Source organism: Salmo salar, chromosome ssa17, assembly GCF_905237065.1.
Source record: "Salmo salar chromosome ssa17, Ssal_v3.1, whole genome shotgun sequence".
Lineage (NCBI taxonomy): Eukaryota > Metazoa > Chordata > Actinopteri > Salmoniformes > Salmonidae > Salmo > Salmo salar.
Window position 1 is genome coordinate 10,412,087 of NC_059458.1, and position 25,520 is coordinate 10,437,606.

Here is a 25,520-nt window from a genome sequence, read left to right on the forward strand (position 1 = left end):
ATAAAATACACAGTAAGTCAACTAAGGAACCATGGACGGCACATGTATTTTTGGATAACATTAAACATTGAATCAACTCTCTCCCCGTCATCTGTCCATCCTTGAACACTTCACTTCTTGCTGCAGTTTCTCCGTCCCGATTCGAGTGCATCAAGTTCTATTGGCCAAGTCACAGAAGGGGGAGACAGACGGGGAAAATTCCTCGGTGGTGCTCAAATTTCGCCAGTCTAATTTTCCTCTCCTCCTTTGTCTCAGTCGGAACACTGCCGTCTCCCCTCTGCCTTTGGGTCATCACCCGCTAACATGGTACGTTTTCATAAATACTTTCTTCAGTTTTGCTATGTTTTGACTGTCAGGCTGTCACTGAAGCAACTATATTATTTGTGTTCTCCGCAGATGTTTCGAAGTGCCCTTTTATGTCTACTCGTCGCAGTCGTTTGCTGTCATGCCGAGGTAAATGCTTTTTATTATTTAGGTTTAAAAAATATATACGCTCTAGAGGACGATTCGTCTGTTGACAAACAAATGTTTTCCTTTTTTTTCAAAAGTTGACTTTGTAATTATTTGGCTATTGTACATAATCCAACAGTAACGTGCTTGTCTGATTGGTCAATTTAACTTGGGACAGTCTGATGCGTGTATATTTTTATATTAAATAACTAAACACAGTCATTTTAAAGAAGACAAAGAGTTCAGAAAAAGAAGAGGCGGCGCCTTGCACATCTGTCCAGCTTCAAAGATGTAATGTCAACATTCACTAAACCAGTGCCTTTGAGTGCATGTTGTGTGTACATTAGGTGCCAATGAAATAGCAGCCTATTCTAATTAGCTCCAAACCATCAGTAGCTCTATGAATCGTCTTTATCATACAGACTTGATGTGTCATATATTTTGGAGAACTTTAGAAGATAATTAACGTGCTGTCTGTCTGCCATTTACATCAAGCAAATCCTGATCCCTGCTGTTGAATGTACTTCACTTCAGCATTGTTTTTTGGGGGAGGGGGGTTGTTCACCCCTGTTTCCTACTTCTGATTGGTTGCCATGCAGGAACAGTTGTTCACAGTTGTTTGTAGACCCTGCCACTTTGGTCATTGACCACCAGTGTAGCATTGCTGACATGTTGGTGGCTCTGGCTAGGTTTATGGCAGTTGTTAATTAACTGGTCTTGTGCTGTGGTGGCCAGAGAGGTGATTGATGGTCTCAGAGAAAATAGACCAATATAACAGACAATTGGGAAAGACAATGAGGATTTTTTTTGTCGCACCAGAACCACACACACACACAAGCATTGCAGTTAGGCAAGCGTGCACACCCACACACACACATGCACAAACGTAGGCACGCACACACACACACACACACACACACACACACACACACACACATACATACATACATACACTACCGGTCAAAAGTTTTAGAACACACACACATACACTACTGGTCAAAAGTTTTAGAACACCTACTCATTGAAGGGTTTTTCTTTATTTTTACTATTTTCTACAGGGTATAATAATAGTGAAGACATCAAAACTATGAAATAACACATATGGAATCATTTAGTAACAAAAAAGTGTAAACAAATATATTTGAGATTTGAGATTCTTCAAATAGCCACCATTTGCCTTGATGACAGCTTTGCACATGCTTGGCATTCTCTCAACCAGCTTCACCTGGAATGCTTTTCCAACAGTCTTGAAGGAGTTCCCACATATGCTGAGCATTTGTTGGCTGCTTTTCCTTTACTCTGCGGACCGACTCATCACAAACTATCTGAATTTGGTTGAGGTTGGGGGATTGTGGAGGCCAGGGCATCTGATGCAGCACTCAATCACTGTCCTTCTTGGCAAAATAGCCCTTACACAGCCTGGAGGTGTTTTGGGTCATTGTCCTGTTGAAAAACAAATGATAGTCCCCCTGAGCCCAGACCAGATGGGATGGCGTATCGCTGCAGAATGCTGTGGTAGCCATGCTGGTTAAGTGTGCCTTGAATTCTAAATAAATCACAGACAGTGTCACCAGCAAAGCACCCCCACACTATAACACCTCCTCCTCCATGCTTTACGGTGGGAGATACATAGGCGAGATCATCCGTTCATCCACACCTTGTCTCACAAAGACACTGCGGTTGGGCCAAAAATCTCCAATTTGGATGCCAGACCAAAGGACAAATTTCCACCGGTCTAATGTCCATTGCTCGTGTTTCTTGGCCCAAGCAAGTCTCTTCTTATTATTGTTTTCCTTTAGTTGTGGTTTCTTTGCAGCAATTCAACCATGAAGGCCTGATTCACGCAGTCTCCTCTGAACAGTTGATGTTGGGATGTGTCTGTTACTTGAAATCTGTGAATCATTTATTTGTGCTGTAATTTCTGAGGCTGGTAACTAATGAACTCATCATCTGCAGAATAGGTACATCTGGGTCATCCTTTCCTGTGGCGTCCTCATGAGAGCCAGTTTCATCATAGCGCTTGATGGTTTTTGCGATTGCACTTGAAGAAACTTTTAAAGTTCTTTATATCTTCCGTATTGACTGACCTTCATGTCTTAAAGTAATGATGGACTGTCATTTGTCTTTGCTTATTTGAGCTGTTCTTGCCATAATATGGACTTGGTCTTTAACAAATAGGGCTATCTTCTGTATACCTTGTCACAGCACAGCTGATTGGCTCAAACACATTAAGAAGGAAAGAAATTCCACAAATTAACTTTTAAGAAGGCACACCTGTTCATTGAAATGCATTCCAGGTGACTACCTCATGAAGCTAGTTGAGAGAATGTCAAGAGTGTGCAAAGCCGTCATCAAGGCAAAGGGTGGCTGCTTTGAAGAATCTCAAATATATTTTGATTTGTTTAACACTTTTTTGGTTACTACATGGTTCCATATATGTTATTTCATAGTTTTGGTGTTTTCCCTATTATACCACTTCAGACCCATCCAAGAATGCCCTCAGTGGAAACACTTGTTTGCTCTCCGACACAGAGCAGCTTGTAAAGCTCATTAAGGGAAAGGTTGATTTTTTTCAGTGTTATATGTCAGTTTAAGGTTTCCCCCTCTCTTTCTTTCTCTTTAGTCTCTGCCTTTTTTCCCCGCTCTCTCCCTGTCTGGCGTGTTTCCCAGATTCATAGAGCGAGAGAAGGAGAGCGAGAGAAAGAAAGGGAGAGAGAGAGAGAAGGAAACAGAGAGAAAAATCTGCCGATTTGTAGCCCTATTAGGGGGGGCAATTAGTCTCAAAATGTGGTCTGGATGACTGAAGCTGTAGCCTGGACGGCTGATAAGGAACACAGCACAAATGAGTGCATAACCGCCAACTGATAAACACCTTGTGGGGTAGAAAGGCTATTTGCAGCAAGGTTGTCTTGTATTAACAGAATGGTCTAGAACTGTATAGAACTGTTCATGGCAGTTCATACGTTTATTAAGTGTGCTAGCTTGGCCCTACTCAACAGTGTGTGATTGTGACAGTGCTCTGCTTAAGAATGTCTTGTCCTAGAGTGTCTCCTCCTCCTCTAAACATCTGTCAGCCATTAGCTCACCCTCTCCTCCTGCACAGAGCAACACAGGAACACGCCTGTTCTGCCATGACACCACTCAGCACCAGCCAAGACTAGCCAAGGACAGAGGGGGATGAGTTATAGACAGAAAAATAAGAGTTTGATGAAGAAGTGAGGAACAAGAGTGGGAGAGTGAGATATAGGCGATGAGAGTTAGTTGAGAGACTGGCCGGGTAGAGAGCGTGGGAGGACGGTGGCGAGGAAAGGAGAAGAGGGGAGCTATACACAGTTAGGGGGAGAGGAGTTGAGTGGACAGAGCTTCCCAAGGATGTATGGGAGATGGTACAGTATAACGCTTTTGGGTGAATGAGAGAAGCACTGTAACGGCATTCCATTCACCCAGCATGAGAACGAACTTGAAACAATAAGGCTATAGGCTGATTAGGCTGTTAGAGCCCGCCTTTTTGCTCATGACATCACCTTGGCTTTTATTGGTTCAAACAGCCGTTAGGAACGAGACGCTCTATCTAAACCAATCACTTTTAATACAGTGAATGAATTAATAAATGAATTTGTCAGAGACCATCAAAGAATGAATGAGAGCCTGTGGAATGCCTATTTATAACCTCTCCAAGATCTCATTAATCAAAGCTTTTAATACATAATGAATGATGCAAATCTATCTACCAATATTCTAATTTAAACGCATGGAATTCTTTAAATGCTCATTTTAGAGCGACAGACAAATAAAGAGAATATGTTCTACAGTAGCAGCTAGGACACTGCAAATTCAGCCGCAACTTCCAAGAAGATCTGTGAAGAGAAATGGAAAAGGAGAATCAGAAAGGGCGTTCTCAAGTAGAATTTGTATCGAAACTTTTTAAACACGGGCCGAGTTGTCAGTGCTCAGGTTGAATGTGTGAGTGGAGGAAAATGCTGTGAGTTCTTGGGTTAGAAAGCTGGCCTTTTTGGATGCGAGCCGAGGCGTGAGAGAGCCTATGAGGAATTCACTGCCTCCCCTTAACGCCCTCCTAGCTCTGTAAAGCTTAATGTGAAACGCGTGTTGTTTTGTCAGAGCAAGACGCTCTGACGAAATGTTCAGGGAATCCATGCTTTTATTTATTTATACAAGCATACTGCTTGTTGGGAACACAAAATGAAAGTAGAATAAAACTCATTGCCAGCTTTAGAAACAACAGGGATTCATTACATAATGAAAGATATATGCGTCGACTCAATTCACTTTGTCAGGTACCATTTTAGGGGGGTATAGTGACTATTATTAGTACCTATTGACCTATCTGATGCCCGAGTCAGGGTCTAAAACTGAGAGGTTAACAAGTCACACTTGTCAGAGAATCACTTTGTGCTAGCGTCTTCTAATCCCGCCTCTCATAAGTATAAGTAGTGGACACAAAACCTGTGGTTAAGCAGCTACTTCTTCTTGGAGAAGTCTCATAAAGACTGATATGGAGTTTACAAAGTTTCACTCCCACCTGGGCCACCTCAGGCCAGATGTCCTCTTACAAGCCAGGGCCACACATGGTCACCTCCTCTGTGATCAGAGCCCTCTGACCCCCCCCATTGTGGAAGTCTAGTGGCCCCCCATCTCCCTCACCTTCCCGACAGCAGCTTACTTCCCAACATAGTGATGGTTTCACACACAGCTCAGACCCTTGTGCGTGCATGTGTATTAGGGCTGGGAATTCCCAGGGACCTCTCAATCCGATATTATCACGATATGTATTGCGATTCTCACGATTCTGTATGTATTGCAATTCGATGCTGTGATTTTATTGCGATTTGGTGTTTCAAAACATATTGCTCACCATCTGCTGCAGACAAGAGACAGCCATGATAAAATGAGTTTTGATCAGTCATGGAAATAAAAGTGCTGAAAACAAATGGGCTCTCTATTTAGAAAGAAAATGGAGAACAAGCTATGAAGGAACGTTTTGGCGCAGCTACAGAAAACTAGCGCAAAAATAATATTGCAATGTTGTTAAAACGATACGATATGATATATGTAATTGTATGTTTTTTTCCCCCATCACTAATGTGTATGTGCGCTCATGCATGGGTGAGAGCATTCCAGTGTGTGAGGGCGTTTGTTTGTTTGTGTGTGTGTTCGTACGTTTGGTGTGTGTGTGTGTGTGTGTGTGTGTGTGTGTGTGTGTGTGTGTGTGTGTGTGTGTGTGTGTGTGTGTGTGTGTGTGTGTGTGTGTGTGTGTGTGTGTGTGTATAGGCTAAGCAGCAGGAGCTGGGCTGTGCAAGTGTTAAATGGGTCAGCATAGCTGGAGCGAGCAGCCATGGCTCTGGAAGTCAGAGGGTTTGTCTGGGTGAGCAGTCCCCCGAATCAGGCCTTTGACCTGGGAAGGAATGCCTGGTATGTGGGGTGAGCTCTCTCATTTGGGCCTAACCTGGGAGATTGACAATAGTAGAGGGAAAGAATGCTGTTCACTTTAGACACACTTATTAAGGCACGACTTAACTGATTGTTATTGATTTGTGTGTGTAGTTTATACTAAAATCATGATGTTATGTAGGTGATCAGGCAAGTTTGAAGTTGTTCTGCAGTTACATGTAGTTCTGTACTGTGTGGAACGTAATTGCTGGAAAAAGTACCCAATTGTCATACTTGAGTAAAAGTAAAGATACCTTAATAAATTACTCAAGTAAAAGTGAATCAAGTAAAATACTACTTGATTAAAAGTCTAAAAGTATTGGGTTTTAAATGTACTTAAGTAACACAAGTCAATGTAATTGCTAAAATATACTTAAGTATCAAAATTAAAAGTCTAAATCATTTAAAGTTCCTTATATTATGCAAACCAGACGGCACAATTTCATTTTTTTTACATTATTTTGGCTACGACTTCCAGACCCTTGTAGACTTTATGCCAAGGGGCTTTGAAGCTGTTCTGGCTCGTGGTCATCCACCGCCCTATTAAGATACTAAGTTGGTGCCTCCTTTATTTTGGCAGTTACCTGTACATTCTCTCAGCAGGGAGACAAGAGGCCCTTCTTTGCTGTTTGTCCTTCTGTTTAGATAAGGCCCCCTTCCTCAATAGCCACAGACACAGCCTTACATGAGACAGGGCTACGGTACAAAAACAACATTTCCTCTACCTCCATCTCGATTATTTTGTTGTCTGCTTGCAAAGGACTAATGTGACTCATATGTTCAGTCCACTGTGGGCCTAGTGATTTGGGTCTTTGTGAGTTATGAAGTATAGACATTACACGCGCTTCTCTCCTGGAAGGCACTTTAGAATGAAAGAGTATAATCAGTATAATATAGAGTACAATCAGCCTCTACAGCCTTTTTACTGGCTTTCAAAGAGAAATAGGACATTGGAAATTACATTTTATGTAAAGCCTTTTGAAGCTTTGATGACAAAGGATCTTGAAGTTACACCTAGGGTGTGACTTTGGTTTGTCATTGAACGGTATCTTTCCATTACTCATCCAAAGTAGTCCACACACACACACACACACACACACACACACACACACACACACACACACACACACACACACACACACACACACACACACACACACACAGAAAGGAGAGAGTATTTTCTTCCAATATGACATCTTCATGACCTAAATACAGTAATAGTTTATTATAACTCAAACCTTAACATTGTTGTTTTTTAGTCGTGTGTGAACTCTCCTTGTTTTTGAAAATATTTATTTGCCAAGTAGGACGATGAAAGTGACACTTCCTTTGTTTGAATCGAAGGAAACCATGTTTGTTTGTTTTTGGGACTAGGTCTGTTTCTTGTCTACAACTGGGCGCTGGAAGGTTTCTCCAAAGTGATCACTCACTGTTGTGTAGAATTGTGTACTCATTGTGTTTGCTCACAATCCGTCCACACTCACTTCCTGTGTTTGAGTCCTATGTGTATCTAGTAACTAGTGTTGCTGGTATGAACCTCACAGAAACTCAGTGTTGGCCTTATAGTTCATTCTCTCTGTAAAATACCATTATCCAATATATATCCAATAAATGGACCTTTGGTTGTCTGGCAATGCATAGTCATTAGTCATAGTTTAGTGTAAGTCATGGTCATCCCCACTACAGTACATCCCAAGTGATAACTAATCATGGAGTTTTAGTCTTGGCACTGGTTTGAATATTTACCACCGTTGGAGAACACAGTTTCTCTCCTCACCCTGTGGAGGGACCAGACCCATGTTTGCTGTCTGTCTCCCTGTTAAAGTAATCACTGTTCCCTGTGTGTTCTTTCCTGCCGGGCCTCTTCTAGGCCTCTCCCTCCAAATGACTCAAAGTGGCTGTGAAATAAAGAGCAGAAACAGTTATTATCCCTGTGTAGCCATTTTAGCATCTTCCCCTGAGGCCCCTCCGAAGGTGCTGGTGGAGCCAGAAGGTTTTTATTGTGAAAGCCATGTAGGCAGTGTTGTGTAGAATTGTGTACCCGTTATGTTTCGCTCACAGTCCATTCACACTCACTTCCTCTGTTTGAGCCATATGGGCAAAAGATGGTGGATAAATGAAGATCAGGGCGTTTACCATTGGGCAAAAATTGTCAGTCTCCCATAGACACCAATGCAATAGCAGCTGGGTCTGGTCTAGTTAGTTCAGTGACTTTCATTGAACCAGAAAAAAACCAGGAAGAAAACAGCGATTGGGGTGTCTGCTTCCTTTTCCGTCTCTGCTGTGGGTCTCCAGTAGCTCTCTGGATACACCAGAGAGGAAGAGGTGATGCGAGAGCATTTACTCTGCCCAAAATCTGTCCACGAAAGTAATACCAAGAAGTGAGGGATTTTGGTATGTAGGTCAATGAGAGAGTGTCGAATTTGGGGTTAACCGGTGTTAAGTTATACTCAGATAAGTAGGTCATTTGGAAACGAGGTTCCTTGGATAACAGATTTCTTTTTTCAGTGTCTTGACTTTGCCCTATAAAACAAGTTAGGATTGAATGGAAGACTCACAGGTTGGACATGCTCCCAAATTCCTCATCTTGGCTCTGCAGGGGAATGTTTGCACCCTCGTTTCCCTGATGTGTCTTTCTTCTATCCATCTCCCTCTGGACACACAGAGAGAGAAGTCAGTCCAGACCAGACGCTCCAGCTGAGAATGCAAATCTCTGTGTGTGTGTGTGTTCAAGTGTGTGTTCAAGTGTGTACCGCTCCTCTGTTAGACAGCTCGAAGATGGAAGTCTTTTTTTATCATCAGCTCTTGGCCTGTGGACCGACCCTGCCATAAATCTTCACGGGGACTAATGAAAATAACACGCCTGAGGCAGGGGGTCTCGACCTGACCTGCATATCATACAGTGTGTGTGTGTGTGTGTGTGTGTGTCTGCGCACGAGAGAATGCACTTACTGTACGTGCCAGTGCGTGTGCATGTGTGTGTCAGGCCTAGGTTCAAATAGTATTCAAAATCATTTCAAATGTTGGGCTTGCCTGGCTCAATGGAACCGATAGAATCAAAAAACTGCAAACCCTCTTGATTGTTTAGCTTATGTATAAAAGAGTGCTTATGTCTCTATAAGGAGGGATATATAGAGAGAGATTACACAAGGCTGTTGGTCACTTGTCACTTTTTTGAGAGCATCAATCTTTTTGTCTGTGAAAATCTCAAAACACATGCTAGCCAAGCAGTGACATACCAGCAGATAGTTCTGATTGTTACTCATCATTTCCTAGAATACTTATGTAGGGCTGTGTGGACGGGCAGGAAGAGTAGCTGTGGCTGTGTGGACCCTAATGAGGATCCTAATAAAATACCCAAAAATATCAATGGTGAGAGGTCAGGGGTCACTAGGCTCAGGCAGCTAGTGCTCTCTGACCCCCCCGTCATGCCATCTGTGACACCAGGCTGCAGTCTGTACACGGTCACCCTCATATATGCATAGAAAATGTAATATCATATTGGTGCCATGCAGATTCCAACTTGAAGGTATGGTATTGTGGTATACTGGAAGAATAGAGGGTCTCCCATTCACCATCCTGACCCACTACTCTTTTGTGGTGGAAGTTAGACCTCTTGGCTTCATAGCAGGCTTGTTCCTTCTCTGTTTACTTCATCTCTGGGCTGTTCAAAGGACCACCAAATGTTGGATTCCCCTAGATTGATATCTGTTTCCCTGAATGGAAGGCCCTTTCTGGACAATTCTGTGTTGTGTCACTCACTGTCTTCCATTTGTTTGGAGGAATTTCCTGTTGTCTTCGTAATAGCAGAGCCTTCTGGAAAGGAGTTGACCCGTAAAGGAATAAATCCCTGTCAAATTAACATTCCTCTACCTGTGTGTGTGTGTGTTTTGGGGGGGTTTACTATCCTTGTGGGGACTAGAAGTCCTCAAAAGGATAGTAAAACAAGGAAAATACAGACAAGTGGGGACATTTCGCAGGCTATTTAGGTTTAAGGGTTAGGTTTATAATTAGTTAGGGTAAGGGTTAGGAGTTAGCGAAAATAGGATTTTGAACAGGAATCAATTGTTTGGTCCCCGCAAGGATAGTAAAACAAATGTGTGTGTGTATGTATGTATATATATATATATATATATATATATATATATTTTGTGTGTGTGTGGGGGGGGGGTGTTCTTCAGTCACCTGGACACTCCATGACACACTGGTCCAGTTTCAGCAAATGCCCTCACACATGCATATCGACACAAGTTCTCTCAGCCAGCACAGTCAGACAAAGGACACCAGCACTTTTATAGGGCAGATGGTAGACAGACAGACACTGGACCAGTGTGTCATGGAGTGTCCAGTATATATATATATAGTGTTATGCTAAAGTCACTGTGGCTAAGCGGCCCTCGCTGTGAATGAAAGGTCACAGGTCAAAGGGCTGTTCAGACTTCCATCTGCAACAGGGGGTCTGGATAGCAGTCTGGAGGATTTAGATAGCAGACAAGGGCAACACCTCTCTCTCTCTCTCTCTCTCTCTCTCTCTCTCTCTCTCTCTCTCTCTCTCTCTCTCTCTCTCTCTCTCTCTCTCTCTCTCTCTCTCTCTCTCTCTCTCTCTCTGTGTGCATGTGTTTGTGTTTGAGTGTAAAAAGTCTATATATATTGAAATGACATGTAGTGTTTCTTAAAATGTAACATACACTGCTCAAAAAAATAAAGGGAACAATTAAACAACACATCCTAGATCTGAATGAAAGAAATAATCTTATTAAATACTTTTTTCTTTACATAGTTGAATGTGCTGACAACAAAATCACACAAAAATAATCAATGGAAATCCAATTTATCAACCTATGGAGGTCTGGATTTGGAGTCACACTCAAAATTAAAGTGGAAAACCACACTACAGGCTGATCCAACTTTGATGTAATGTCCTTAAAACAAGTCAAAATGAGGCTCAGTAGTGTGTGTGGCCTCCACGTGCCTGTATGACCTCCTTACAACGCCTGGGCATGCTCCTGATGAGGTGGCGGATGGTCTCCTGAGGGATCTCCTCCCAGACCTGGACTAAAGCATCTACCAACTCCTGGACAGTCTGTGGTGCAACGTGGCGTTGGTGGATGGAGCGAGACATGATGCCCCAGATGTGCTCAATTGGATTCAGGTCTGGGGAACGGGCGGTCCATAGCATCAATGCCTTCCTCTTGCAGGAACTGCTGACACACTCCAGCCACATGAGGTCTAGCATTGTCTTGCATTAGGAGGAACCCAGGGCCAACCGCACCAGCATATGGTCTCACAAGGGGTCTGAGGATCTCATCTCGGTACCTAATGGCAGTCAGGCTACCTCTGGCGAGCACATGGAGGGCTGTGCGGCCCCCCAAAGAAATGCCACCCCACACCATGACTGACCCACCGCCAAACCGGTCGTGCTGGAGGATGTTGCAGGCAGCAGAACGTTCTCCACGGCGTCTCCAGACTCTGTCACGTCTGTCACGTGCTCAGTGTGAACCTGCTTTCATCTGTGAAGAGCACAGGGCGCCAGTGGCGAATTTGCCAATCTTGGTGTTCTCTGGCAAATGCCAAACGTCCTGCACGGTGTTGGGCTGTAAGCACAACCCCCACCTGTGGATGTCGGGCCCTCATACCACCATCATGGAGTCTGTTTCTGACCGTTTGAGCAGACACATGCAGATTTGTGGCTTGCTGCAGGTCATTTTGGAGGGCTCTGGCAGTGCTTCTCCTGCTCCTCCTTGCACAAAGGCGGAGGTAGCAGTCCTGCTGCTGGGTTGTTGCCCTCCTACGGCCTCCTCCACATCTCCTGATGTACTGGCCTGTCTCCTGGTAGCGCCTCCATGCTCTGGACACTACGCTGACAGACACAGCAAACCTTCTTGCCACAGCTTGCATTGATGTGCCATCCTGGATGAGCTGCACTACCTGAGCCACTTGTGTGGGTTGTAGACTCCGTCTCATGCTACCACTAGAGTGAAAGCACCGGCAGCATTCAAAAGTGAACAAAACATCAGCCAGGAAGCATAGGAACTGAGAAGTGGTCTGTGGTCCCCACCTGCAGAACCACTCCTTTATTGGGGGTGTCTTGCTAATTGCCTATAATTTCCATGCGTTGTCTATTCCAGTTGCACAACAGCATGTGAAATGTATTATCAATCAGTGTTGCTTCCTAAGTGGACAGTTTGATTTCACAGAAGTGTGATTGACTTGGAGTTACATTGTGTTGTTTAAGTGTTCCCTTTATTTTTTTGAGCAGTGTATATCAAGACATCTGAAATGTAATGGTATACACATTAGAAAACCTACCGCCAGGAAGTGAAGGGCATGTCGCCATCTAGTGACAGTCTTCATGAAAGCATGCATACTGTCTGTCTGTCTGTCTGTCTGTCTGTCTGTCTGTCTGTCTGTCTGTCTGTCTGTCTGTCTGTCTGTCTGTCTGTCTGTCTGTCTGTCTGTCTGTCTGTCTGTCTGTCTGTCTGTCTGTCTGTCTGTCTGTCTGTCTGTCTGTCTGTCTGTCTGTCTGTCTGTCTGTCTGTCTGTCTGTCTGTCTGTCAAGCCAGTGAGTAAAATGTGGTCACAAATACAGTGTTATCTGACTCAAGCCAAGTAGACCAGGTTCCAGTAAAATCACAAGTTTTATGAATCTAACATTACTCAAGAATTGTATAATAATGCATGTTTTTTAAATAAACCTAATATTACTGCAACCCGGTCAAATTTTATACCTGTAAATCTAGCAATTTTAGTCAACACTAGATGGCGCTGGCCACCTTCGAGAAGGACCTTTCCCTATTATTTATTACTGTTAATTCTTACGCATTTCCTTAGTTTCCTTGTATCTTTCTGAATAATGTAGACTAGAAGAATGCATGTAAGAAGTGGAATGTCATCTCAATTTCTTTGCAGGAGGAGATGTTCATTTGTATTTATATAGATGTCCATACATCATCACACAAGTAGAAGGCATCAGATGTATAATCTCCCATGTCTTCTGTGTCTCTGCCTGTAGGAGGGGAAGAGCAAGTCCAGGGTGTGTGCCAATGTATTCTGTGGGGCTGGCAGGGAGTGTGCTGTGACAGAGAAAGGGGAACCTTCCTGCCTGTGCATCGAGGTGAGTCAGCCTATACACACAAGCAGGCATTCATGCACTCGCACACAAACGCACACACATATGCACATGCACACACACACTGTATGCACGTGCATGCATGCATTCTCACACACACATTCCTGGCAAAGACCAAATGTCTCACTGCACAGATTGAAAATGGGTGTGCTCTCTCTCTCTCTCTCTCTCTCTGTCTTCAGCAATGTAAACCTCACAAGCGCTCTGTGTGTGGCAGTAATGGTAAGACGTACCGCAACCACTGTGAGCTCCACCGCGACGCCTGTCTGACCGGCCTCAATATCCAGGTGTACCACGATGGACACTGTGAAGGTAGGGGACCCTGAAAAGAATCCCCAGGTTGTCTAAGGCATAGAAATATATTACTAGAATGGACAAAGCCCCTCAGACTATACACATTTCAGTGAAACACATACGTACAGTCGTGGCCAAATGTTTTGAGAATGACACAAATAGTAATTTTCACAAAGTCTGCTGCCTCAGTTTGTATGATGGCAATTTGCATATACTCCAGAATGTTATGAAGAGTGATCAGAGGAATTGCAATTAATTGCAAAGTCCCTCTTTGCCATGCAAATGAACTGAATCCCCCAAAAACATTTCCACTGCATTTCAGCCCTGCCACAAAATGACCAGCTGATATCATGTCAGTGATTCTCTCGTTAACACAGGTGTGAGTGTTGACGAGGACAAGGCTGGAGTTCACTCTGTCATGCTGATTGAGTTTGAATAACAGACTGGAAGCTTCAAAAGGAAGGTGGTGATTGGAATCATTGTTCTTCCTCTGTCAAATATGGTTACCTGCAAGGAAACACGTGCCGTCATCATTGCTTTGCACAAAAAGGGCTTCACAGGCAAGGATATTGCTGCCAGTAAGATTGCACCTAAATCAACCATTTATCGGATCATCAAGAACTTCAAGGAGAGCGGCTCAATTGTTGTGAAGAAGGCTTCAGGGCGCCCAAGAAAGTCCAGCAAACACCAGGACCGTCTCCTAAAGTTGATTCAGCTGTGGGATCGGGGCACCAGCAATACAGAGCTTGCTCAGGAATGGCAGCAGGCAGGTGTGAGTGCATCTGCACGCACAGTGAGGCGAAGACTTTTGGAGGATGGCCTGGTGTCAAGAAGGGCAGCAAAGAAGCCACTTCTCTCCAGGAAAAACAACAGGGGCAGACTGATATTCTGCAAAAGGTACAGGGATTGGACTGCTGAGGACTGGGGTAAAGTCATTTTCTCTGATGAATCCCCTTTCCGATTGTTTGGGGCATCCGGAAAAAAGCTTGTCCGGAGAAGACAAGGTGAGTGCTACCATCAGTCCTGTGTCATGCCAACAGTAAAGCATCCTGAGACCATTCATGTGTGGGGTTGCTTCTCAGCCAAGGGAATGGGCTCACTCACAATTTTGCCTAAGAACACAGCCATGAATAAAGAATGGTACCAACGCATCCTCCGAGAGCAACTTCTCCCAACCATCCAGGAACAGTTTGGTGACGAACAATGCCTTTTCCAGCATGATGGAGCACCTTGCCATAAGGCAAAAGTGATAACTAAGTGGCTCGGGGAACAAAACATTGATATTTTGGGTCCATGGCCAGGAAACTCCCCAGACCATAATCCCATTGAGAACTTGTGGTCAATCCTCAAGAGGCGGGTGGACAAACAGAAACCCACAAATTCTGACAAACTCCAAGCATTGATTATGCAAGAATGGGCTGCCATGAGTCAGGAAGTGGCCCAGAAGTTACTTGACAGCATGCCAGGGCGGATTGCAGAGGTCTTGAAAAAGAAGGGTCAACACTGTAAATATTGACTCTTTGCATCAACTTCATGTAATTGTCAATAAAAGCCTTTGACACTTATGAAATGATTGTAATTATACTTCAGTATTCCATAGTAACATCTGACAAAAATATCTAAAGACACTGAGGCAGCAGACTTTGTGAAAATTAATATTTGTTTAATTCTCAAAACTTTTGGCCATAACTGTCTTCCCTGTGGCTCAGTTGGTAGAGCATGGTGTTTGCAACGCCAGCATGGTGTGTGCAATGCCAGGGTTGTGGGTTTGATTCCCACGGGGGGCCAGTACAAAAAAAAAAGAATGCATGAAATGAATGCACTCACAAGTGTAAGTCGCTCTGGATAAGAGTGTCTGCTAAATGACTAAAATGTAAATGACTGTACACTCAATATGACTGCTGGTCTTCCCATCACAGAGCATTACCTTGAATAGGAAAGTCTGTGCTGGGAATTTTATTTCTGTGTTCCAACGAACAATCTGCAATAAAGAGGAGATTAAGCAAAGTGTTTGCAGTTGTTTTGATTGTGTTATGATTTCTTTCAGAGAAAAAGACAGACAAAGCTGTTGCTGCTAGCCCAAGTAAGTATACTGCTCAAGGTCATGAGGCCCATTGTCTCAGAGAGGTTAATGAATAATTAATTAATAATAGCCATATGTTCATTTTATACTCTCCTTGCATGCACTGTAGAAGATACACTGTTGGATATTCCTTTACACTATCACACAACAGCTATACGCTCAAGGGAAACACACACACACACACACACACACACACACACACACACACACACACACACACACACACACACACACACACACACACACACACACACACACACAAACAAACAGCAGTACTCTCACATACTTAGTTCCAGTAAAAACACGCTGTAAATATGAGCGAGTCTGTATAATCATTCAGCTGTCTGCATACTAACCCTCTCTCCCTCTCTGCCTGTGTAGTTGTGTGCTACCTGGCCAACAGGAACGAGTTGCGCAACCGGGTCATCCAGTGGCTGCAGAATGAGGTGGTCCCTGACGGCTGGTTTGCCAAGGGCTCCAACTTCTCCGACACCCTGCTCAAGTACTTCAAGGTAGGTTGGACTTGTGCTCGTTTGTGGGGTTGGGTGGGTGGGTAGGTAGGTGTGGGTGTGTGTGGTTGTGGTTGTGTGCCCAGTGTGTGTGGTTGTGGGCCCAGTGTGTGTGTGTGTGTGTGTGTGTGTGTGTGTGTGTGTGTGTGTGTGTGTGGAGAGGTAATGATTCTTTCGTAGTTTAACTACTGCTGTAGAATAATGGAAAACTGCAAGGAAAAGTACCGAACTGCTCACATTATTTAAAGTGGAATGGAGTTGTATTTATTTCTAGTCCTGTACTTCTAGAAAGTCCTCCTCTGTCCTCATCTTAATAAAACGGCTAAGATTACAATCCGTTAGCATGTATGGACTACTTAATGACTCTGTAAGCAGCAGAATAATACATTTCACTTGCAGCAGCTCCACGGAGACAGAATCAGTTGAAAATTCACAGAGTTCTCCCCCTCTGTCAGTTAGTTATCTTGTTTGTTCTGTGGGCAAGCTACACAACATGGAAAAGGCCCCACAGCAAGAATAGACTGTTTAACGTTCTTCCCACTGCCCAGCACTTGAACACTTAACAGCAGTTATGCAACAGCTCTCCTGCTCTGGCCCCCCCCAAAAAGTCAAGATCCTCTCCGCCCGTGTGCCTGTGTGGTTAACACTTCTCACAGAAAGCCCATAGAGCTCTGATGGTCGTCTCCGCCATTTCTTTTCATACTCAATCAAATTATATAAATGTATGAATGAATATTCCTACAGGATTATGACAATGGAGACTCCCAGCTGGATTCCACTGAGTTCCTTAAGTTCCTCCAGCACAACGAAACAGCCATCAACATTACCTCATATGCTGACGAGGAGAACAACCGCCTGCTCAGGTGAGCCCCAACCACTGGCCCAGGGTCAGTAGCGCACAGCTGTCACTCATCACAGACCAGCTCAGGTGAGCCCCAACCACTGGCCCAGGGTCAGTAGCGCACAGCTGTCACTCATCATAGACCAGCTCAGGTGAGCCCCAACCACTGGCCCAGGGTCAGTAGCGCACAGCTGTCAATCATGACAGGTATAATGCATTCTTAAGGCACTGATAATGCATTGTAAGTCATGAGCAAGCATGACCCGATTATAATGTCTTATAATCATGTCATAATGATCCTGACTAAGTACCAGACGTTTTGAGTCCGTATACATTTCTATATCAGTAAGTGTTACTTACTGATATTTGCTGAGTGCAGTGCATTCACTTCAAGTAGTAGCAACATAATGATTGTTTATCTCTCAACATATTGGTATCTCGGTAATGTGGATATCTGTATTGAATAAGAATACTTACTTAAAAGACTAATGACTGTACCTGGCAATCATTTGTTTTCAATTGCCGCTTGAAGAGAAGAGAAGCTATCTCCACCAACGCATTATCATATTAAAAATGGGGCTCAGCACTTAATGAGCTCCCTAAGCAAATTAGCAGGGTTTTAATTTCCAGCGCCAAGTCAGGAACTTAACTTCAAAATAAGTTAAATAGCCATTTACCTGGGACTAACACTAATTGAATTCAATACATGGAGTCCATGGAGCAATTGAAAGCAATGGAAAGGCCATGATGAAGCTACTGCTTGCACTGCTAATAAGTATTTGATTGAGTTCTTTCAGTGAATCGGTTATTGCCATATTTATAAAAGACTAACGTATACAGAAGCAATGGCAACCTGTATAATACATCAATATATGCTAATCACATTCTGTGGGATTCAGTTGTTCAGTTCTTGCCCTTATCAAAGTTTTCTAACTCTGGTGTTGAACTGTTCAGTGGTTAGTGTCTAATCACCCTGCTGCACCTTTGCAGCCATGTGTGCTGTAGAGTACTACAGTTGTGACTGTATGGAATAATCAAATAATGTAATTGATAAGACTAGGATGAGGGATGTAGATTTGTTATATCACAGTTGTTTACATGGTGACCTCGAGACAGGGTGTACAGGGGCAGGGGGATGGGCCATTTGGGGGGGCTGAAAGTGCTGTTTTGGCAGTTCTGTAATGGTGAGGCGGCTTGTTTTGATGGGAAGTGGTGGTGGGTGTGGGTGGCAATGGGGCTGGGGCTCAGTGGCACCACACTGGCTGTCCCGTGGGACCATACCCCTCTCCCATGCATCATGGGTCTGGGAGCGGGCGCAGAGAGCGACACGGGGATTTGGGCAGTATCAACTCTCATTCATGTGTGGAATCTTCCTCCCAATGTGTGTCGGCTGGCTATCTGGGGTCATCTGTGAGATAGACCAGAGTTAAGGGGAAACTGGACTGGCATTAGCCTGATCCCAGATCTGTTTGTGCTGTCTTGCCAACTCCTTTGGTCATTGTCATTCCAATGTATTAGTTTCAAAAGACGCCAAAAACAAAATAGAGGCATGGTTTGGTTTAGGCGTGGTTTGGTGTAGTCCCGGTCTAAGAAACATTGAGGAACATTTACAGTGCATTCGGAAAGTAGTCAGACCCCTTCCCTTTTTCCACATTTTGTTATGTTACAACCTTATTCTAAAATTGATTAAATTCATTTTTTCCCTCATCAATCTACACATAATGACAAAGCAAAAACAGGTTTTAAAAAATGTTTGCAAATATATTAGAAATTAAAAAACATAAATACCTTTGAACGGGGTATGGTAGGAGGTGCCAGGCACACCGGTTTGTGTCAAGAACTGCAACGCTGCTGGGTTTTTCAACACTCAACAGTTTCCCGTGTGTATCAAGAATGGTCCACCACCCAAAGGACATCCAGCCAACTTGACACAACTGTGGGAAGCATTGGAGTCAACATGGGCCAGCAACCATGTGGAATGCATTTGACACCTTGTTGAGTCTATTCCCCGACGAATTGAGGCTGTTCTGAGGGCAAAAGGGGCTGGGGTGCAACTCAATAATGCTTTGTCAACTCAGTGTATATACATTAGCTCCAGTGAAATGGTAGTAACAGTAGTCTGTTTTACTGTATTTCCCTCCTGTGTCTTATTGGTCCTATTGTTCATGACCCCACCTCTCCTGTTCGCGTCTAGGAGCCTGTGTGTGGATGCCCTCATCAAGCTCTCAGATGAGAACACGGACTGGAAGTTGAGCTTCGATGAGTTCCTAAACTGCTTCAAGCCTGGCTTCAACCCACCAGAGAGAAGTAAGACTTACACCATATACAGTATCTTCCTGTTACAGTGGGGGGGGGGGGAGTATTTGATCCCCTGCTGATTTTGTACGTTTGCCCACTGACAAAGAAAGGATCAGTCTATAAATTTAATGGTAGGTTTATTTGAACAGTGAGAGACAGAATAACAACAAAAATATCCAGAAACACGCATGTCAGAAATGTTATAAATTGATTTGCATTTGAATGAGTGATATAAGTATTTGACCCCCTCTCAATCAGAAAGATTTCTGGCTCCCAGGTGTCTTTTATTTACATTTACATTTACATTTTATACAGGGAGCGAGCTGAGATTAGGAGCACACTCTTAAAGGGAGTGCTCCTAATCTCAGCTTGTTACCTGTAAAAAAGACACCTGTCCACAGAAGCAATCAATCAATCAAATTCCAAACTCTCCACCATGGCCAAGACCAAAGAGCTCTCCAAGGATGTCAGGGACAAGATTGTAGACTTACACAAGGCTGGAATGGGCTAAAAGACCATCGCCAAGCAGCTTGGTGAGAAGGTGACAACATTTGGTGCGATTATTCGCAAATGGAAGAAACACAAAAGAACTGTCAATATCACCTCGTGGAGTTGCAATGATCATGAGAACGGTGAGGAATCAGCCCAGAACTACACGGGAGGATCTTGTCCTCAAGGCAGCTGGGACCATAGTCACCAAGAAAACAATTGGTAACACACTACGCCGTGAAGGACTGAAATCCTGCAGCGCCCGCAAGGTCCCCCTGCTCAAGAATACATATATATGCCTGTCTGAAGTTTGCCAATGAACATCTGAATGACTCAGAGGACAACTGGTGAAAGTGTTGTGGTCAGATGAGACCAAAATGGAGCTCTTTGACATCAACTCAACTCGCCGTGTTTGGAGGAGGAGGAATGCTGCCTATGACCCCAAGAACACCATCCCCACCGTCAAACATGGAGGTGGAAACATTATGCTTTGGGGGTGTTTTTCTGCTAAGGGGACAGGACAACTTCACCGCATCAAAGGGACGATGGACGGGGCCATGTACCGTCAAATCTTGGGTGAGAACCTCCTTCACTCAGCCAGGGCATTGAAAATGGGTCGTGGATGGGTATTCCAGCATGACAATGACCCAAAACACACGGCCAAGGCAACAAAGGAGTGGCTCAAGAAGAAGCACATTAAGGTCCTGGAGTGGCCTAGCCAGTCTCCAGACCTTAATCCCATAGAAAATCTGTGGAGGGAGCTGAAGTTTTCGAGTTGCCAAACGTCAGCCTCGAAACCTTAGTGACGTGGAGAAGATCTGCAAAGAGGAGTGGGACAAAATCCCTCCTGAGATGTGTGCAAACCCGGTGGCCAACTACAAGAAACGTCTGACCTCTGTGATTGCCAACAAGGGTTTTGCCACCAAGTACTAAGTCATGTTTTGCAGAGGGGTAAAACACTTATTTCCCTCATTAAAATGCGAATCATTTTATAACATTTTTGACATGCGTTTTTCTGGATTTTTTTGTTGTTGTTATTCTGTCTCTCACTGTTCAAATAAACCTACTATTAAAATTATAGACTGATCATTTCTTTGTAAGTGGGCAAACGTACAAAATCAGCAGGGGATCAAATACTTTTTTCCCCCACTGTATGTGTTTTTTTATGTCCCATGTTCAATCCCTACGTTTTTTTAAATGTGATTTGATTATTAGACCATTTTAAAAACACATAAAAAAAAGGCACGTTCATAAATGAAATACTGTTACCAAAGAAAATATACATGGAGATGTCCAGAAACTGCTTCTCCAATAAAGATCCCCGATTACGCTTGTAGGCGATGTCATGGCAACGTTAGCTATCTAAGGTTATGCGCAGAAACACGTCATCGGGTCTATAGGTTGGGCCTATAGATTGAATGTCACGTCTGCTCCCGCTCTCAGGCTGCCCAGCGGTACGCACTCCTGCCACCATCATTACGCACACCTGCTTCCCTCGTCACGTGTCTCAGCGATCATTTGGACTCGCCTGGACTCAATCACCTGCTCTCATTACCTCCCCTATATCTGTCTGTTCACCAGCTCTGTTCCCTGCTTCAGCATATTGTCGTCATGTCGTTTTGTTCCCCCCGTTCTGACACTGTTCCTGTCCTGTTCCATGTCCGTTCATTAAATTGTTAGGTTCTAATTTTCAGAGTAAAAACTCTACGGACACTATGAAAGCTTAACCAAGTTTTTTCTTCCCAGAGGATCAATACAGCTGCATCAGGCGACCACGTATTCACACAAGCACTGATATTTAACTATGCTGAGTCTCCTACACATCTGAACAGCCAATGCATCTCTGTTGCTAGACAGAACTTTAGTGATATCTGTTCTTCCTCACTTCGTCTGACCTGACCTCTGCCCCAAAGTGCTCACTCCTCCCCAACTCACGGCTGTTATGGTGACTGGTACCAGACTGTGTTTCTTCTCCTCCCAGAGGATCCCTCCCATAGGATCCCTGATAGCTAACAATAACATGTCCTGACATAATGTAAACGTTATACATTACCCTCTTTTCCTCAGTGACATGAATAAGTATATTTCATATTCTCAGAACCCAACAAAATGTTAAAGTCCCTGTACCTGCTTCTCGTCACCAGCATCGGTTCTTACATTTAAAGAACATTTACAAATAAGGAAGAATTTTCACTTCTCCTACTGATTTCCCAAAACCCGGTCTGGTACGTTGAGACTGCTTCGCAAGGCGCTCCCGAAAATATTGGCCACTTTGATCTCTGGGTTTGAAAACTCTGTGCTGTTACTGATCAACATGCAATTTCCTGTGATGTCCATTGACTTCCTGTTATCCACTTCCTGCTTCCTGTAGAGTGTGCCCTGGAGGATGAGACCTATGAGGACGGGGCAGAGACTCAGGTGGAGTGTAACCGCTGTGTCTGTGCATGTGGGAACTGGGTCTGCACAGCTGTGACCTGCGAAGGTGAGACTAGCTGTCTTACTCCTGCCCTTATAGTAGGCCCTTACTTCTCTGGGTCATAGTGTGAGGGGATTGTGCGCTAAGATTAGTTATGTTCTTTCTCTCTCCCTCTCTCTATTTATGTCTGTCTCTTCCCTCGCTTTATCTCTCTCTTTCTCTCTCTCTTTTTCTCTCTCTTTTTCTCTCTCTCTCTATTTATCCCTCCCTCCCTGCAGGCACAGATAAGGTGCCTGCTGTGGAGAAGACTGAAGGTGCTGACCAGGAGATGACAGAGGAGGAGTGGACACGGCGAGTGACTGAGCTCAACAAACATCAGGTTAGTCTGGAACCATGAATAGCACATTACGTTTCACTGCTTCTTGTTAAAGGGGCAATCTGCAGTTGCTACATACATTTTTGGACTTATAAATAATGATATGTACCCTTTGATTCTTAAAGAGTATAATTTGTAAATGCCTCATGATCTTAGTTCAACTGTCACACTCCATCCGAACCCAAAATGTAAGCTTGTTTTAGTCCAATGTTTGTAATCAAAGTAAATGTAAACAACATTGTATAGCCTCAAAACATGGTTAAACTATAATTCTGATATAATGGATGGTCAGTCCTTACATCCATAGCTCTGTCTATGAATTTGAGAATGGTTACAGTACATTTCTCCAGCCCATCCCTCAGCTTTTAATCAAAACACTTAAGAAGTGTTATTGTTTCAATTGTGGATTGCCCCTTTAAGTAACAGTATAGGTCAATGAGGCTGTGTACTTATACAATACACACACCTGTACTTAGAACTTTATGAGTCAATTACTGTAATAATCAGAGCCTATATTTGGAATAGTTTACATGCCCATGCTTCTAGGTATGTCTCACTTTTTGGCTGCGTCTTTACTGTACATCAGACCTGGGTTTTGCTTTCTTTTTAATACTCGGCACATTTGATTGAGCCTGCCTGGGGTGTTAGATGTGCGGGGTTTGCACATATGGGACTATTCCATTGGTTCCATTGTGTCAGGCAAGCTCAATCAAGAGCAGCTAATGTATTTTAAATGATATGAACCCATGCTGTATACACTGTGTATCATAAGGTTACTTGTACTACAGTAGCCAATAATCTTTTTCCTTTAACTCCTGTTAGGAAACTGTGGAGAAGATGAAAGTGAGCACAAAGGACATTTAAGAGAGAGAGAGAAAAGAGAGAGAGAGAGAGAGAGAGAGAGAGAGAGCCCTCTTTCAGTCCCACCATCAACAATCACTATCTGGCTGAAGCTTTGGAGCTTGTACTGTTGCTAAAGAAATGCATCACTATTGTTTTTATATTTTAAAATGTTAATTATTATGATTTTTTGAAATTGTACCAATGTCTATTATAATATTATTGTGTAGAGGGGAGACTAGTTGAATTGTGTGTACTGTACCTACAAACACAGTAATGTTATCCTATTTGAGTAACACTCCGAAGCCTTGGTAAGAGTCCCCGTCACCTAGTGGTGGGTTAGTATATGTATTCATTTTAGTTCATTTGTTGTTTTTGTTTTCTGTCAGTCAAATTAGCTCATCTGTAGAAAAGAGAAGAGTGGACATATAAAAAAAAGCACAAGTTGTAAGAACTACTTTTAGAAGAAAATGACTTCACAGTTGCCACGTCACATATCCAACCACATCACAGAGGATTGAGATAAGCAATTCAGCGAGAAAGCATAATCAGATGCACTGACCTCACAGGGTGCTCTTCCAGACACCTGGGTATTTTATAGGGCCAGTAAATCACATGAAGGATGAACACATGGCTGAGTTGTAAATGTACCTGAATACCATTGTAAATCCATCAACAGTGTGATTGCACTTGCCTGGCAGTGTTACTACTCATATCATATCTGTAATATATACAGTAAAACCCATTGGCCCATAACATCTGATGGTGCCAGGGTTCAATCTGTTAGGAAAAGGGAAATTAAGAAAGTCCGCACTCAGTCTTAGACAAGAACATGTATTCCATCTCTAGTTTCTGATCTATGCACCAACAATATGACAAGAATCTATGATTAGATGTGTGCAGGGTTTCTTCTTTTTTCAAGGTAAAGTGAGGATGCTAGGGTTCAATCTGTAGGCTGCATGTCTACACTGATGAGGTAATGTTGTCCATCTGTTTACAAATGGCTTTTCTATCATGGGGTTGTAGAGTTATTACTCCATAAAATGAATGTCATGCCAAAGCACTAGCCTTAGTACTGATTTGGATTGTGAAGTGAAACTGAAGAATTCAGTATGGGTCCAGGCTACCAAAACACATAGATGGTGCTTGTTTGAATCACTGTAGTGACAGTACTGTATTGCTAGGAGAGTTTGTGATAACGCTTGTGTCTCCTTCTCAAACCCAGCAATAAAGTTGATCAATTCTAGAATGTTCGGGGGGACGTATTTCAAGGATGCTGCCGATGTGAACTAACTAGAAAAATATGTTGATGTCGTGGATGAAATGTAATTGTGGATTTGTAATGAACAGGATACTAGTACTTGATAACACAAGTACTTCAGTGCTATGTGTCCCTCTTACTAATTTGACATACACAATTGTGTGGTCCGTCTGAGACACACATCGTCTGTGCATGCTTTGCCAACAGTACTGCGATTCATTTGATCGTTGACGTTTCTTTTGGAAGCTGATGCATGTCGGTCTCTCAGGATATAGGCGCTTTGATTGGATGACTTTGTTCGGGCACAAGGACTGGGAAAAACTGCCAAAACAACCTCTACAAAACATTTCAGATGGCATGAAACCAAAGTTCAAACGCAAGATACCTGAAGTACAGTATGTGGCAGCAACGTTTAGAAAGTAAGTGCCTTACATTTTCACTAAGACCTAGGGGATGTCTGTCACTATGAAACCAGGCCAAATGTATGGTCTAATTGAAGTTAGTAGCCTGTGTTCCTTTTGTTTGTTATGTGTTATTGTGTCACTTTTAGAATAATACCTGTTACAGGAGACTTTTAATTACACATTTACTCCCTGTTGATTATTAAGACTACTGTATTGTCAAACAGGTATGCAAGCTTTATACATGTCAATAAATACATTTATTTAACAGACGTACTGGAATGGTTATGCACATTTGTATTGATACACTTTTGACTGAATGTGTGTGTACTGGGTGTGGTATATGGCCAATATACCACGCTAAGTGCTCTTCTTATACACGACGCAACGCAGAGGACCTTAGCCGTGGTATACTGGCCATATACCACAAACCCCCCAGGTGCCTTATTGCTATTATAAACTGGTTACAAAGTAATAAGAACAGTAAAAAAATACATGTTTTGTCATACCGGTGGTATATGGTCTCATACACCACGGCTTATAATGGTCATTATATCATTTCACATGTATTTTTATGATTTCACATGTCTCCAGACTTTGTGACATAAGGTCACAAAGGTCACTAAAACTAGTAGGGCATATTACAAAATATTAGATATGGTTCCTCGTAGGCTAATAGAAACGA

At 43.2% G+C, this 25,520-nt stretch overlaps 1 protein-coding gene across 1 annotated transcript; it reads left to right on the forward strand.

The window, feature by feature from the left end:
* LOC106575075 (follistatin-related protein 1) lies at nt 1–25,107 on the forward strand. Its single transcript, XM_014151232.2, has 11 exons — nt 1–306; nt 397–453; nt 12,911–13,012; nt 13,210–13,339; nt 15,369–15,404; nt 15,786–15,916; nt 16,658–16,776; nt 18,949–19,061; nt 21,913–22,023; nt 22,236–22,336; nt 23,156–25,107. The coding sequence occupies exons 1-11, from the start codon at nt 304–306 to the stop codon at nt 23,195–23,197; spliced, it is 945 nt and encodes a 314-aa protein (XP_014006707.2). The 5' UTR covers nt 1–303; the 3' UTR covers nt 23,198–25,107.
* The last annotated feature ends 413 nt before the right edge of the window (nt 25,108–25,520 follow it).